Source organism: Setaria italica, chromosome IX (assembly GCF_000263155.2).
Source record: "Setaria italica strain Yugu1 chromosome IX, Setaria_italica_v2.0, whole genome shotgun sequence".
Classification (NCBI taxonomy): domain Eukaryota; kingdom Viridiplantae; phylum Streptophyta; class Magnoliopsida; order Poales; family Poaceae; genus Setaria; species Setaria italica.
The window spans coordinates 57,686,399-57,703,404 of NC_028458.1; the positions used below are offsets into that span (position 1 = coordinate 57,686,399).

Genomic DNA, 17,006 nt, shown 5'->3' on the forward strand with positions numbered 1-17,006 from the left:
GATGTTGATGACACGGAGACAGACATCTATCGATCGATCTCCCTCTGGAGATAACATATACGCTATCGATCCTCGGCCGATACGGCTCCTCAGCTCTCTTCCAAGTGTGACCTGACCTGCCTGAAGCTAGCTAGCCTGCCTGAAAGCTCCATGTGTGGAAGCCGTGCGTTCGCTGGAGGTAGCTATATTCCAAGGCAGGCGCTCTGATGCCGTATGCGCTTGCGTCCGCCTCTCCTGATTTCATTTCTTCCAGAAGCTAGCACCGTAGTGTCCCCGTCGATGTATAATCTCCTTTTGACCTGACCTAACAACAACCCTTTTACACATGACACGTACGGTTCGTTCCTGCAGGGAATATGGACTGGATCGATCGGCACAGGGCTTTCTTCCTGATGGACGCGACGTGGGAGCAGTAGTAGTCTCTGATTTGGATTCTAGCTCCTTTCACTGTGCTTCTCAGCTTCTCTTCTCATGCAGCAGGCAGCAGGGGCACTTTGTGTGAGCAGTAAACTAACAAAGCGATAAGATTCCGCGTGTGGCATGATCGACGCCGCCTCTTTGGCTTTTGCAGCAGCGCGCGCGCTCTGAAGTGACGGTTGCCAGCAGCTGCAACACACACTTCGTCGCAGCACGCCCCCGGCAGGCATCAGCTATTCAGCTCGACGGGATCCATCCGCCGCCCGCCCCTGCCCCTCTCAAAAGTCGTCGCCGTCCCGTCGCCTTGTTTTGCTCCTCTTTTCCGGTCGTTCGTTGCTGTCTTTTCGATGAGACGTCCCTGTTCAGGGCCGTCCGGGACAGCCGGACCCCGGCCAGGCTCCGGCGGGTTCTTCGACCGGCCGCCTGCACCTGCACGGGAGCCGAGAGCCCCATCCAGGTGACGTGTCTGCACTTGCCACTGTAGCAGTCATAGCTTGCATCGTGTAGGCCTGACCCTGACCTGACCTGAGAGACCTTGTTTGTGTCTTTGTATCTAGCTCTAGCTAGCCCGTGCATGTTCACGGACATGTATCTTTCGCGCCATTAATTGTTAATGACCGTGCGATGCAGGGCATGCTCAGCAGCTCGATCTCCATGCTACAAAACGCCGTGGTGGCTATGGGGCCTATGGCTATGTTATGTCGCCAACAGCTATCATATCCCCGCCGTGGCTGCCAGATTTTCAGTTGCACGGACAGGGTTGGGTCTATCCGCTAGTATATACCTAGGCTCTAGGCCTAAGGGGGTGTTTGGGAACAGCGTGCTAAACTTGAGCACCTATCACATCGGATGTTTGGATACTAATTAGGAGTATTAAATATAATCTAATTACAAAACTAATTGCACAGATGGAGTCTAATTCACGAGATGAATCTATTAAGCCTAATTAGTCCATGATTTGACAATGTGGTGCTACAGTAACCATTTGCTAATGATGGATTAATTAGCCTTAATAGATTCGTCTCGCGAATTAGACTCCATCTGTGCAATTAGTTTTGTAATTAGTTCATATTTAGTCCTTCTAATTAGCATCTGAATATTCGATGTGACCCTGCTAAAGTTTAGCACCTCGTATCCAAACACCCCCTAAGACCAGCGATTAACTTTGCGCAAGTACTCTGTTGAAATTTGGCATCATCAGCAGCAGCAGCTGCTAGCTTAGCTGCGAACTACTACCAATGAAAAGCTGATTTTGATGGTGATTTTCATTAACCGCAGTGCGTGATCGCCATTAATTGGATTGCTTGTGCAATTAAGACCACCGTCCTTTAATTTCGCAACGGTCAGTGTGCAGACCTCATATGGGACACCACCTATCGGTGTGTACGTCGATCCACTTGACTGTCCAATCACGAGCTCATAATTTCGTGTAAATGTCTAAAATGTGCAACAGGAGGATCCGAGGACCAGATCATTCAGAACTGCCAGATGCTCCACCACATGCATCAGGCACGTACAAGATGGTATATCACGTAGTACGATTGCAGCAGGAGTACATGCATGCTGCCTCATGACCTATATATCACACCAAACAATCAGGACGAAATAGGTGTACGATTTTGCGTACCAGCACATGTATTCCTACAGCACCGCACATGTACTCGTATAAGTCGTGTATCACTAGCTCAGCAGCCATCAGCTCTACTGTGCACAAATCACGCAATGGCTGGGTATGCCCAAGCACAACAGAGGAGCAACAATGTTTTTTTAAAAAAAAACTGAGGGGCAACAATGTCAACTAGGAGTACATGTCTACATGCAGCAGCTTACAAAAAAGAAACTACACATGCAGCAGCAGGTACCGAACGGGGGAAAAAGGCGGCAACGAAGCATGCAGAAAGTGCACAGCACTTTTGAATTTTCGTCTCATGGGGTGACGAGCCAAACCTGTGGTCACTGACGTGTGGTCCCAAAACTGAACGGGGCCACGGATGCAGTGGCGGGAGATGAGGACAAAGATCACACTGCGTCCTACCCATTGGCCTGCAGCGCCCAGTTTTGTCTTGCGTACAGGCCTTGCGTACTAAAGTACGCACCTACTAGTCACTGGCGCGTGGGCCTGAAGGTAGTTTTGGTCCCACCGAGTGGAGGACGGATAAGCTTTCTGTTACTACTCCAGCTCAGCGAAGTTATTGGCGTCACAGGTGAGCAGGGAATGAGAGCCTGCGCCGACACAGCCGGCCCTGCCCACTGCCAATGCACCATGCACGCCTGCTGGTGCCTGCAGAACGGGTCCCACTACGAGGACCAACTAGCACGGACCTCCGCAATTTCTTCCAAAGATTTTCACCCCGTCGGTCTTTTTTTAAAGAGTCAACAGGCCAACAAAGCCCATCTAAACAAATTAATTTCTTAAAGCTGACATTACAAGATCATACAACTCATGCTCATCTCACTAAAAAGGAAGGGTAACTGATATAAAGGGGGCATACATGCACCGAAAGAAACAAAACAACTGCATAAAAAAACAAGAATATAAAGGAGCTGAGAGTCCATATTTATAATTGGATCCAGAGTTAACCTAGTATATATGCATGCATGTATAATTTGTAAAATCTATTATCTTTCTTGTGTCCTCAACATTATAGTCTGATATCTAGCTTGATATAGACCAGCTTAACAATAAAAAATACATATGATTATGGTAGAGATTTCCGTTTTAATTTGTCTCTAAATTCATATAATTGGTAAATGCAACTAATCAGTTGTGTCGAGTACGCGAGCTGGCTTTTGCTCGCCTGCTGGGATCTACAATGCCACTGTTGCACACCACAGCTCCGGCCGGCTGCTGTTCGTACGTAGTTGTCAAAAGAGGCACGCGTCACACGCACTGCACAGTATGCAATAGTTTCTGCTCAGTTTTCGTCCTTCTAGCCCGCCGTTTTCAGCTACTGTGGAGCTTCGTTGATGGTCAGAGGTAGCTGGGCGGCCTTTACAGCTTTAATTGGTGCGTGTTAATAGTTAAGACATTTCTCGTATATACTTGATGCAGTTGCAAATCATGTCAGGAGGCCCAGGGGCCGGGCGTACGTGTGTGTCGAGCACAGGTGACACGTTCATGCATGATATGGAGCAGCCAACCGCACGAAAAATATGTTGCTCTCAAAACGGATGTGTGCTCGAGAGTGCAATGACGAGGCTTTGATTACTTAGGCAGGCAGGCGCAGCTTTGTTTGACTAGTCGATTATCCTAATATTTTAGTAGTAGTGTTAAAGAAAACATCATGTTCGCTCTAAAAATTACCACGTCAATTTTAGATTTTCTAGATACATAACTTTTACGCAGATATACTATTACATTTTGTGTGTACGTATATGTGTTGCAGAAAAATGGTGCTGGTGGAGCACGTTTTGGATGATTCTCAGGGGGCTCTGGTTACACGGGCGGCAAATGAGCTCATCGATGAAAAGCCTGTTCGCTTCAGCTTATAAGCCGGCTGAAAAGCTGAAACGGCTAATTTGTTGTGAGAAGAAAACACTGTTTGGTGGCTGATAAGCCGGCTGAATAAGCTGAAGCGAACAGGCCGGAGAACGTGATGGAGACCAAACCGAAAGCAACCAGACAGTGCAGGATGGACATGCAAATACATACTACACCAGAAGAGGGAAGGAAATGTAAAGCATTCAGCTCATTATTATCCGTTGTGGTTTTAACAGAAAGAAGAAAGTACTCCATCCGTTCCAAATTGTAGGTTATTCTGACTTTTCTAAGCTCATAGATATTATTATGCACACCTAGATAATCTACAATTTGGAACGGATGGAGTAGTGTTGAAGGGGCTTCGGGAAAAAGCATGATGTGTGGACTGTGTGGACGGATAATGATAGAATTAATAAGACACGGTTGTTTCTTTTAACCCCGTTCTCACCGTTACCTCCTTCGCCTATCTATTTGGCAGCTAGCCAGCCAGTGCTCCGGACTGTCCATGCTCAACTTTGTTGCCAAGCTCTAAATCCTGTCCTTTTTGACGGGTTGTACCGAAACTAAAGCGCTTTTGAACCGAATCATACCAACTAGTCTACAGTAATACATGGTCCACCTTTTAGCGAGTAAAAAGAAAGCGATGGTTTTCACCCCCCGTGAGCTTTAATTTACCAGCAATACACGCACAGCTATTGGTACCTTATCCCGAAAAAAAGAAACAGCTACTGGAGTAAGTACGTGATTGTCACGGAGGGCGGCGGCGAGCCGGCCGGTGAGAGGTGTGGTTTCTGGTCTGGCAGACGATGGGCGCCCGGCCAGCTGAGGCGGCGCCGCAGGCCGCAGGAAAGAGATGTAACAGCAGATATATGATGATTGGCGCAGGCGCGCGCGCGCGCTCACATGCATGGAGATGGACACCGGCGGGCTGCGGCGGCCGAGCGCATCCGGCTCCCTGCTGGTGCCTGGTGGTAGCGGTCGCAGCGTCGGCGTCGCTTGTACGTCGGGCGCGCGCAAGGTGTGCGAGCGAGATGGAAGGCGACCCATCGGCCTTGGCCTCTTGCATTGGACGATCCCTAGCTAGTATATATAGGGTGAGCCCCACAGCACGTAGCTAGTGTGTGAAGTATTGTACTCCTAGCGCTAGCCCAGCGTGCTCCCCATATTCTAGCTGATCTCGTAGCTAGGATGGTCCATGCACCGTGTGTGTGTGTGTGTGTGGTATGGCCATGGTCTCCTTGGTGATGATCCCATCCACCACCTGCATGCTGGGGCCGGATCGGATCCTTTGCGACTAGCTTTCTCTCATCAATCTTTCCCTACAGGGCCTGTGTTTAGAATTGGGATTTCCCCTTCATTTCTCTCCAATTCTCTGCTGAATAGTTTCAACATCTATCAACGACGACGCATCACATGGATTATTCTTAACGGGTCGCAGTAGTAGTAGGTCATATCAATTCCGATGTGAGATCTTTGCCACACGATTGGAATGGAGACCCGTGCACATATCCTTAATTCTAGAACACATAAGCACACACAATTGACAGTCCAGCTTTACGAACGCTTCTGAGAAATTGAGAAACAGAATTCAAAGGAACGCGTTCGCATTCCAAGTACAGTAAATAAGACTCCCAAGCAGAACCTGCGATCGCCATGTATGCATCGATTAGTATTTTAGAAAGGCAAAAGAATTGAAAACGTGTGGATGATTAGCAGGTCGTTGTCTCACTCGTGGACATTGGCTAGCTAGCTAGGTAGCTATATATACTCACCCTATATATTCACACTTCACTTTCATGACATTGATATCGAAAATTAGATGGAAAGAAGATCCCAACTCACATGAACAGGACGTTTCTGTACGTGTTCCTCCTATTAAGCTCTTGCTAGCTTCATATATAATACCCCATGATGAGAAATAACGATGCATGCTAGATCCGTATATATCATCACACAATCATGCTGACATGTCTAATATGAAAACATGGGCGAATAACATATCTACGCATTCCCAGCTGTATATAGATCGAGGTTCTTTCATATACAGTCCTTGAAAAGGAAAGAAAAATATAATTTGAGTCTGGCACGCACCAATTTTTATAATCCCTTGGGTTATAATTACTGGTACCTTTTCAAGGTTGATAATAAAACTCATGCTAATAAGATTGGAGCGAGAGACAGTGAACACCAAACAGATTGTTAAGAACTCATGGATGATGATTCCTAGTTCCTTTTTAGTGCAAGCAGTTCCGATCCCCAATGTCTTAGCAGTTTTCCCTATATACTCCCAACTCAATTCCTTTTGATGCTGGCAGTTTTCCCTAATATGTGCTTGTGTTTGTGGCACATGCTAACTGTGAGTATTTCCATATTTTCATATATGAGTCTACCAATTTCACTATAAATCAAAAGTCCAACTCATCAATAAAAAAGGAAATAATTTTGTGGTTTAAGTCGATGCAAGGGAACTAAATATGTATTGACATTCATGAAATGGAACGACATTCTAAACAAAAATGCATGTTATTCCAATTGCCATCCTTACCGCAAATAAGCAACAACCGATAAAAACTCTCATTACCCTTAAATTATATGCAGTATTCATTATGAAAAACTACAAGCCACTTTAGTTTTGTCCAAACTTTTCTAGTTTGACAAGTTTTATGGAAAAAATATACAAATATCTATAGCATCAAACTAGTTTAGTTAGATACCCCACGAAATATATCTGGATGGTACATTTATTTGATATTGTAGATGTTAACATATTTTTGTATAAAACTTGATAAAAAAGTTAAGAGAAGGTTGACTTTAAGACAAAGCTGAAGTGATGAACTATAATTTGGAAGTATACTGTAAAGTTAATTTCTACAACAAAACTAGTATGAATGCCACATCATTTTTATTATCGACTAAATATTAAATTTTTGTTGATCAAAGTTGTTTGAGCAGTGGAGGTCAACATGTATCATTATTTTGTGAACAAATTTAGTAATGTATGTAGTATACCAACATTCTACGAGAAACATGGCTTCATCATCTTACATCTTTCTATCTAGTTTGATCCCTGAAATGAAGAATGGCTATGATATATTACCTAGACTATTTCAGAACTCATGAACATAAACAATTAATCGCCATGCTAATAACATTTTTCTTTCTCTTTATTAAGAAAAGAAATTGAGTTCCCGAAGTGCAGATAACTAAGAATTCGAAGTGCTAGCTACCAATACACGCAGTCTAAATTTGATAATTTACCATATAGAGCCTTCTTAAACCATAACCTAGATATCATTGCAACTAGGATATACACCATTTGAGATTATAGCACCTGGAACTCAAAACAATTGTGTAAGCTGCGCTTTATATTTTTGTGCATATATGCACCAAATTATAAAGATCTTGCAGGACTATATATGACTATATCTAACACACCACAATTGTTAGTTCTTAACTTGCCATTGCTTAATTATCTACCAGTAGCGCATAAGGCAAGGATTATCTACTTCCCCAAAAGCTGTGTATATATATTAGGAACAAAGAGACAGTTACTTATCAATTAGTTGATGTGTAATTCTATGTCAACAAGTTACCTTAATTTAGGCGAACTATATGAGCTATATACGTGCTGATATATGAATGCAGTGCAGAATGACTGAAAACAACAAATAAAGCAATATGACAACCAGAAGAGAGCCAATTACATTACAAAGTACTGGAAGTTCAAATAAAAGAACCAGCATGCATGTTTCATAAAATTTTGTCTCCTGAATAAACAAAGCATCTCCCGAAAGAAATTTGAAGGATAAACAGTAGCGAGTTTCTAATTGCTATATTAAAAGTATGATCTTGATCTCATGTTTAATTAGAAGTACTAAAACTTTAAAGAGATCTATTAGTATGAACCCCATGCATGCATGGTCCTGAGTCCTTTTGATACCAGAGTTAATTGTCCCATTACTGTCAACAGTAGTAAGATGGAGTACGCTACAGAAAACACACACGACATCAAAGCTGCTGCTATATTTATTTCGTATACTGAATTTCTTTCTGACAAGGCATTGGAGGCTGAACTCGTAATAACCGAAGAGAGAATCAATAATTTATCTGCAAATCTTCCATGGTCTAGGGAACAGCTAGCTAACCTGCATTAAGTTCTAATAATTAATGCGTTAACACTGAGCAATGGCAGAGCCTGCAGCTCATGCATGGGTAAAGCAGAAAAGTTCTCTCATCTCCCACCAATGACTACAGCTACTTATATGAGTAGAAGTCAGACCTGATTAACAAGGTTATTCGAATAATATATACTACTACTTGGTATGGAGTACTTGTCTGACTCCCCACAAGTGAAGTTCTTTGGTCTTTCAAAAAAAAAAGTGAAGTTCTTTTTTATTGCCTCATGCAATGCACAACAATGCAATGTATTGTGCTCTACTATGCAATGTGGTCTGCAATTTCACAGTGAGCATGCATCACCATGCATGTAGCGATTCTTCTATCCTCCTTGCTCTGACACCAAAAAAGATCAAGAGGGAAAACTGACTCCAGCAGGAAAAAGGATCTCTCGTGTGCTTTTCAATGCACCACTTCTTCCCCCCCCTTTTTTTTTTCTTTTTAGCTTTTCTTGCAGAAAGGCAGGATACCATACGCAAATATTGACATTATTAGCTTTCATGTTTCGTATGCATGCCTGAATGCCTGATGAACACCTCACACAGTATAGCAGACAGAACTGCTGGTGCAGAAGAGACAGCAGCAACAGAAACAGCAGAGAAGGGATGGCCCAAGAGACAAATGCGCAAACCAAATCAAGAAGTGGAACAGTATGTAGTATGTACAGAGAGAGAGAGAGAGAGAGAGAGAGAGAGAGAGAGAGAGAGAGATGCGCAGAGAGAGAAAGACGGAGAGACGAGAGATAGATGAGCAAGCTTACGAACATAGAGTGTGCGCAGCCTGTGTAGAATAGCAGAAGGATTTAGGATCTGACCTCCACTCATCCCATAACTGCCTGTCCTAGAGAGAGAGAGGGAGAGAGAGGGCTGGGGCTGGCAGCTGAGCTCTGGCATGGCTTTGGCCTTTGGCTTGGCTGGCTGCCTATCTCCCACATTTTAAAGGCACCTGCCTCCCCTCTCCTCCCTACAGCTTAGCTGCTTTGGAAGGGGAGCCCCAATTGACCTGCCCAAACATCACAGCCGCAGCAGCAAGAACAAGAACAATCCATGTGCACAATACATGCATGCAGCACAGTAAAACACACATACTACTACTCCATACCATGCAGCCCATATTAGTGTAGTAATTGTTATCATATGTGGGGAGCACACCGTGTTTCGTTCCTATACAATTAGCTTTCAGAAATGCAAGAAATTGACTCCCCTCCTCTCTAATTATTAGTCTCCAGCAGGCAAAGAAGATCAGATCGAGCAGCCGGAGATAACACAATTATAATTAAGCACACGATCGAGGAGATCAAATCAAAGCGAATCGAGAAGCAAGAAATTAACCACCAAGAAATAATTTTCTGTTGCTGCTTTTTTCTGAATTTTTTCTTGTTTCCCCTCGCCCTGAAATTGCTAAAGGAAATTGAGAGAGAGATGAGCTATATACGGGTTACGAAGAAGATTGCTGCTGGCAATTCCTTTGCACCGGCCGCCGCCGCCTTTGTTTACTTGGATCTCGCTCGATCCTCTCCACGACGACCATTTGGGCCTTGAGCGGTGGCCGGGAAGTGGTAGCTGCTGTAGCAGTAGATCGTATCGTACGTACGACCACGACCTCCCGCCTTCACAAGTCAAGATTCAAGGAGCACCTCGCTTTCCCGGAGGAGGAGGACGACGATGAGGGCGGCGACGGCAGCTGCAGCGGCATGGTCGTCTGCGTCGGCGGCGCCGCCCTCCCGCCGCCGCTCTCCTCCTCGGGGCCTGCGGCGCAGTCGAGGTTCACACCGAACAGCCGCACCCGCTTCGAGGCCGATGACGCCACGGGCGGCGGCGGCTCCGCGTGCTGGCTTGGCGTCGTCGGTATCCGCACCGGCACGGAGTCCAGCACCATCGTGGCCTGCGGATGCTGCTGGTGGTGCGGCCGGTAGAAGAGCAGCTGCCTGCCACCGGCCCCGTAGGCGTCGTACCCGGCGTAGCGGCGGTGGGAGTCGTAGTCGTAGAACGAGGAGGGCGAGGGTGGCAGGTGGAGCACCGTCGTCCTGGCACCGACGGCGGCGTGCGCCGCCCACGGCGCGTAGGGGATGGAGGGGAGCGGGAGGCGGTGGTACTGCACGGGCGGATCGGGTCGGCGGCGCCAGTCGATGAAGAGCCTGCCCCTCGCCGCCTCCCCGACGCCGCGGCCGAAGGAGACGGTGTCCCCGGCGTCGAGGCGCTTCTCCTTGACGAAGCGGCTCCACCCCTTGGTCATCACGTAGCTCTGGCTGCTGTTCCAGTAGGAGTAGCGGAAGCGCCACGGCTTCCCCGTGCGGTCCTCGAAGCTGAGCAGCAGGCCCTTCTCGTTGGCCGCCGCGTCCAGGGGGAAGTACTTCTCCGCGTGCTGCTTCGGGATCACCAGCCGGTTCAGCTTCCCCACGTCGCTCGGCGTCACCACCTTGTCGAACATGTGCTCCTTCTCCACCGCCGCCGCCTGCTCCGTCGTCCGCTCCTCTCCGCCGCCCGGCCGGGTCAGGCCGCCGGCGGTGAACTCCATCGCTTCCAGCTAGCGATCGAGATCGAGGCGTGGAGGTAGGTAGACGCCGATATCTCCTGCCGCTGCTGCCTTGAACTTTGACCAGTAGTATACTATGAGCTTATGGTATGCTACCGGATGGCAAACAGTGGTGCGCTGTTACTATAGTTAGTATAGGACTTTGGGGATTCTTTTATATAATAAGTGGATGGCTTAGGATTGGGATAACTTAGAACTGCAGGGCTTGGTTCTTGGTTTCTTCTTGGATACCTGGGGACTACTGGTGAATTACCTTAGCTAGCCAGGGATGAATTGAGGAATCAGGGTTTGTGTGCAAGCTAGCTAGCTTGTTCTTCTATGGGATTTTTCAGGGCTCAAATCAAAGGGGAGAGGATGGGAAGGAAGAGGGAGACTGGAGGAGGAAAGACTGAAAGGAGGAAGAAGTGGCTGGCTATAGCTAGGAGATGTGATGACTGGTAGCAGTACTATGAAGGTTCTTTGGTGGGGGAAAGGAAAAGGGGAAGGTGATGGATACTTACTTTTGGCTTGCCACCAAAGGTAATTGGCCACCGTGTTTATATGTATGCTTGTAGTTGTAGTGACCTCTCTGTCTGTGTAGGAGTATATGTATGTATGTATCCATGAGGTATAGAGGGAGGGAGGAAAAGGGGGTGGGCACAATACACAAGTAGCTTGCTTTTTAAAGGGATGAGATGAGACTTGAGAGAGAGTGGGGAGGGGGGAGAGAGAGAGGGTGGGCCCCACGAATTATCTGGTTGAGCTCATGTGAGCTTGTCCTTCTCATGCTATAGGGGGAGCCTTTACGTGAGTTAGGCAGGTGATGAGCCCCAAAATGCCAGTTGTTGCCTGCAAGTCTTCAGCATGCTATTGATTGGTAGGAGCGTCGACTACTCCCTCCGTTAACGAACGCTGTTCATTTAGTACTGGCCATATAACTTTCGAACAATCTAACAAAGATGCTCGTGATACATTCTAGTCCTTTAATGAATTGATCATTTACTCCCACCATCGATGTCTGAGCCAAACTCGCTAAATAAGGAAGGCTAATAGGTCCAACAATTACTGCAAGCTTGCAGTATAATTAATTTTACTTGGTAATCCATCTAATTAAGAAGAGTTATTAAGGGTACTTTGAACTTTTAGCATTACTACTATCTTGTTTAAATTTTTCTAAACGAACAGTCTTTGTGGGACGGAGGGAGCAGTAGTAATTCTAGTTGATGCATGCTCTACCTCAAACTTTTATTTGAAGTAGGAGTACTCCACTTTGTTTTACACTTAAATCTTGCGATGTGTGTTATTCCTGCGATAAGAATAGCCTATTTTTTCCAGGTTAATTTGTAGTGGAAAATATATGCAGTGTGCGTGCTAAACTGGTAACGGACAATTTTGCATCGCTCACTAAGTTAGTTGCGCCCGGCTTTGTTTATATGCTCCTGTTCAGGGTACACTAAACATGGTTGACACAAGTCAACCTATGTTATATCATTTCAAGTTTCCTTGCACTTTCAGGTGGTGAAGCATGCAAGATCATATATATTCTTAATTTGTTATTTTAATTATCTAGCTAACGTTGCCCCATTAATAAACTGGACAGGCCCATTTCAGGATGCCGATGATCTCATCGTGCTTGACTGCGTGCTTGGGTTGCTCAGTCCGAACGACTCTCTCGAAACATCCTGTGCACAGTTCCTGCCTCTGAAAACTGCACGCATCCTCCGTTTATTTTCTTCACAAATTTAATTCGAAGTGAATCAGATGGTCGTACTGCAAATCTGCGTGCAGCTAGCATAGCATCGATCCCCCTGCAGCTGGTGGTCGCAGGATGCACAGTGATCGATCGTACGCTCTGCGTTGTTGTTGTTGCTCTTGTCCTGAATACGTTAAACAGAGTTCAGCGAATCATAACTGAGCCACGTATGCGTCCAGATAGAATATCTCTGCGATGTGAATCCGTGATGCGATTTTTTTTTAATACAGTCCGCACTGGCCCTGAACTTATTTCAGGTTATCTGCTTGGCATATTAGAAATTTCGTTGGCAGATGCGCCTGCAAGCTAGGCCAGCTAGTGTTGTTTGTTGTGGTAGCAGTAGCACAAGAGAAGAGATGAGAGGAGAGAGAGGGAGTTGAGGTCAGCATATCGGGCCATCGGCATGGCTGCTGGTCTCTGATTCGGCCCCAGGAGTGAGAAGAGAGGCGCCTATTTTATGCGCACGCGCATGCACATGTGGTGCATACAATAGGATGCGATGTGCAGCTATACTTGCCGGTAGACGGCGTGTGTATATATTTTAGTTTATTTATATGGCGCACACACATGTTGTTGGGTGTTAACTGGGCAAAGCAGGCAGGGGGTGGTAATGTATATGGCAATTTGGCCGCCAATATGGTTATGTTTATCTTTTGTGGTTTACTTTGGGGAGAATTGGAGGCGGCCTTGAGGATTAGTTGGCTTGTTAGGCTCAGGAAAGATACTTTAAAGTTGATAACTCCTTATTAATCTGGCTTGCCTCCTCCGTACCCGTCTTCCAAAGCAAACACGGAAAAAGCACAAGCCAGATCAGGATCATCGTAGTATCATTTGGTGAAACTAAATACAATAATAGGGATAAATAGTTGTTCACGTAGTTAATAAGTTTGTCCAGTTCATCGATATCCCTCATCATCTGTCGATAACTTTTGTGCCGCCTACCCTTGATTGCTCTCCTGGCTTCTCCGTTATGCAATTCAACAATTTGATTGAAAGAATAAGGTCAGATAGAAACCTCTTGTTTGAACATGTTCTTGAATCTCGATCGAGCAATTACATTGCTTGGAACCATTGTTCCCAGGAAGCAAGAATACCCATGAGAGAAGCTAAAAAGTCAAACTCTTCCATCCCCTCACCTGAACGGCTGAACCCAGCAGCCCCAAATTAGGGCAGTACTAAAACCATACATGTGGCGACACGCCATGCATGGAAAATTCAGAAAAAATTATGCTTGCGACAATACTTAACGTTTTCCATGGGTGAATATATAATTAGATCCGCTAATCAATGGGCCGGGGCAAAGACAGTTGGCGCGATCGATCACTGATCCCCGGAGTGGAAGAGGAGGAACGACGACGACGCACCTGAGACGAGCGGGAGGTGAGGCGAGACAAACCCGCCAGCGGTGACACGCATGGGGCCGATACCATTTGATGGGTCAAAGATGGGCGAATCCCAAGATTCCGTTGCCCTCTTGCCACCTGGTTCCCCAGCTAGCAAAAACCTCCCAAGTTGATCGAAGCATGGCACTCTTTGGATTGGCTGTGCACATTTGTTGACCCGTGTGTACAGCAGCACGGGGTGCCCGTTGCATGCATATACACTAATGCGAGCGCATGTGAGGGTTAGCAGAAGATTGCATTTAGTATTCGTTGCCATGGACTCGTGTAAACCTCTGGCATTTCTCTGACCAACTCGCGATCCCCGCGCGCGCGATCCTCGCCGTCCGAGACAATGCCTGCAGGGCCCAGGGGACCGTACAGATTCCTCGATCAATCGACGACACGGCATGTTATTAAAGTTAAACTGACCTCAACTCCGTGATGCAACGAGCTGGAAAACCTCCAGCAGATACAGTCGTTTCCCTTGGTCTGTACGCGTACACACGTATGGAGTACGGGCTGCCACTGTTACCTGACCAAACTGAGATAGAAATACGTTATTCACAACGGGAAGTTCGCGTAAAGAAGCCTCTGTACGTATGTGGAGGTACGCACGGCACAAATCGTACGTGTGCTCGCTGTTAACCAGCTTTTCGATCTGATGTCGTACAGTCGGTGTAAAGCTAGGACGATCCTTTTACCGCTGAAAAATGATGGTCCAAATGCATTAGCCATGTCCCATGTATGTTCTGTTCAGCAATTCAGTATGAAAAATGTTTCAGCTCACTCAGGCGGCTTGCATGATGCATTGCCTTGATCAGATGAATTTCACTAATCAAGTGCTAAATTTCCATGCAAATTAAGCACTCCCTTGTTTCATATGTGTATCTTGAACTAAATAGCTTGTTCTAAACGTCATATATTTCATATATGGTTTGTCTTCTTCAGATGGCTCTAACACTTTAGGACAACGAGGGTTAACTAGACCACTTACTAAAGAAGATACACCATGATGTGTTCATTTCTTCATGATGTGAACCCTGTACCACTACTTCCATCTCCACCATGCATGGACTTCCGTTGTTCACTAGCAGGACTACACTATGTTGACTGGTTAACTACAGTTATGCATGCGTGCCTCCGATAATGACAGGTCGATAAGATCTGTATAAAGATCGATTGCGACGTATGCTCCGATATGCAGATTTTGGATCCATCAGAGGCGATCCTGGAGATGTATCAAGAGGTGGTCACCATGAAGACCAGGGCACAGCTATAGGCAGCATCCTAGTCCATTGACTTTTTACCCATACACCAAGCATTGTACAATGCAACTTGTGTTACAAAGCAAGCATGGCATAGATATTGTTTAGTATGACTACTACTCGATGGTCAGTGTACAAGTCTCTTCCATGAATGGACAAGGTCAATGACGCAATTTCCTCTCACAATGACGCGTCAATTGGATTCCCCACTTTTTATCTCATTTGCTTCTCCATTCATAGCTGACTTCATGCCAATCCGCTCAAGTTGAAACCCCTCTCGATGCATTAGCAGAGTCGTGGCTGTATGACTCTGCTGCTCTTGCTTGCTAGGGGCGTGCATGTACAATTTATTAACACATATATATATGTTGTTATATACAAAGATAGAGAGAGTATTTAAACATATTGGTCAAGCTAAGCTAGAGGCATGTGCTACCAGTTCTAGGCCCCCAACACCCTGCAATCATAATGCTTAGACACAAAGACGCATATAGTTAAGGGAGGAGAGGGATGTAGGGTAGGAGTCGAGGCAGCTGGAGATGGGCAGAGATGTCGATCGATAGGCCTGTTTCACACAATTGTCTGCGTCTGCGTGTAGTAACAAGCTGGCAATGCAATACGGGCAGCAGAGAAAGTTGCAGGTGAGAATTAATGAAAGGCTAGCTGCAGCCTTTTTCATTCTGGCTAGTCATGAGATAAGAAGCTGCTTGCAGGCCACAGCAGGGAGCCCAGCAGGCCTCCAGAAAAGAGAAGAGAAGCTAGAGGAGAGGGAGAGATCAGAGTAGCTGCAGAGATCAAGCTGTAGCCTCTGTAGTGTAGCCCTCCGCCCTTTCCATTGCACTGCATGGCCAAAAGGAGCATTTAGCTAGGCATCATCTGCATGCCCTCTGCAACCCTTTGCCTTTCATGGTGTCTCATCTTATATGAAAAAAAAAATCCATGTATAGCCACAGCTACATGTGTCTAGAAAAGCTTTGGGTTAATTGATAGCACTGGCAATCCCACTGTTCAAGCAGTATGGCCAGATCAGAGCAAATACCAGGCATGTGCATGCATGACACTTGACAGGGAAGGCTTCAGTAAATCAGTATCGATGCATGGACATGTCTGTCAGCTAATGACCGGCAGAATACACCACATGTTTACCAATCACTAATTACAGCGTTTATTATACAGCTTAGTCAATTATCATCAGTGATACTATTATGGTTTGGGGATAAAAATATCTGCATATATACTACTGATTCCGGAAATATCGGTTGTTGCAAGCATCACATCACTACCACGTGGAAAACCTAGATGTTTTTTTTTCGGCTGGCCTTTGCTTACCCCATTCTGCATCGAACTTATTCTACAAGCATGCCTCATCAGCTAGCTAGCTAGCTTTGCCTTTCCCCGGAGGCCAAGTGGTGGCCCCAGGGCTTGCAAGGACACATACCGTGCACATATTTAGAGGCCCATGCCCCTACTCCCGTATACACTGCGTAGCTCCACTAGACCACTACTAGGGCAAAAAAAAATAAAAATTAGAGGATAAGCTGAGGTGCATGAATCATCATCGTTGAGAGATAGCATGGCATCTAATACCTTTGATAAACCTTCACTGTATGTAGTTTGCCGCTAAACATACAACTTTAATTTCTATCTTCACTCTTTAAAAATCTGCAGGACGAGCTAGCACGCAAGAGATATCATCTGTTGAGGGGTCCTCGTGATGCGTGCCGTCACGGCGACAATGGCTCGCCATGGCCATGGCTGGAGGTTATGGTGGGGGGAGAGCTATGTATATGTGCGTGTAATGTAATAGAGGCGAGGGGACCGGACGCTTGAGACAGAGCGTGACCGGTGAAGGGAGTGAGTGAGGAAGGGGAGCAATGGAATGGTACAGTGCACATGCGTTATGGTGGCATGCAAGCATGGACAAGATATTGATTAGGATTACACCCTCCTCCCTCCCTCACATACTACATATCTTTGGCTAATAGAGGGGGCACATTTCTGTTGTTTTTCTAGGGCAT

The 17,006-nt window shown here is 46.0% G+C and overlaps 1 protein-coding gene across 1 annotated transcript; it reads right to left on the reverse strand.

Moving 5' to 3' along the window:
- Positions 1–9,250: 9,250 nt before the first annotated feature.
- Positions 9,251–11,230, reverse strand: LOC101784039 (B3 domain-containing protein Os03g0120900). Its single transcript, XM_022822750.1, has 2 exons — positions 11,110–11,230; positions 9,251–10,666 (listed from the first exon to the last, which is right to left on the reverse strand). The coding sequence occupies exon 2, from the start codon at positions 10,589–10,591 to the stop codon at positions 9,686–9,688; it is 906 nt and encodes a 301-aa protein (XP_022678485.1). The 5' UTR covers positions 10,592–10,666; positions 11,110–11,230; the 3' UTR covers positions 9,251–9,685.
- Positions 11,231–17,006: the final 5,776 nt, after the last annotated feature.

Coding starts and splice junctions, on each gene's coding strand:
- LOC101784039 (XM_022822750.1), bottom strand. CDS start 10,591: ATGGAGTTCACCGCCGGCGGCCTGACCCGGCCGGGCGGCGGAGAGGAG.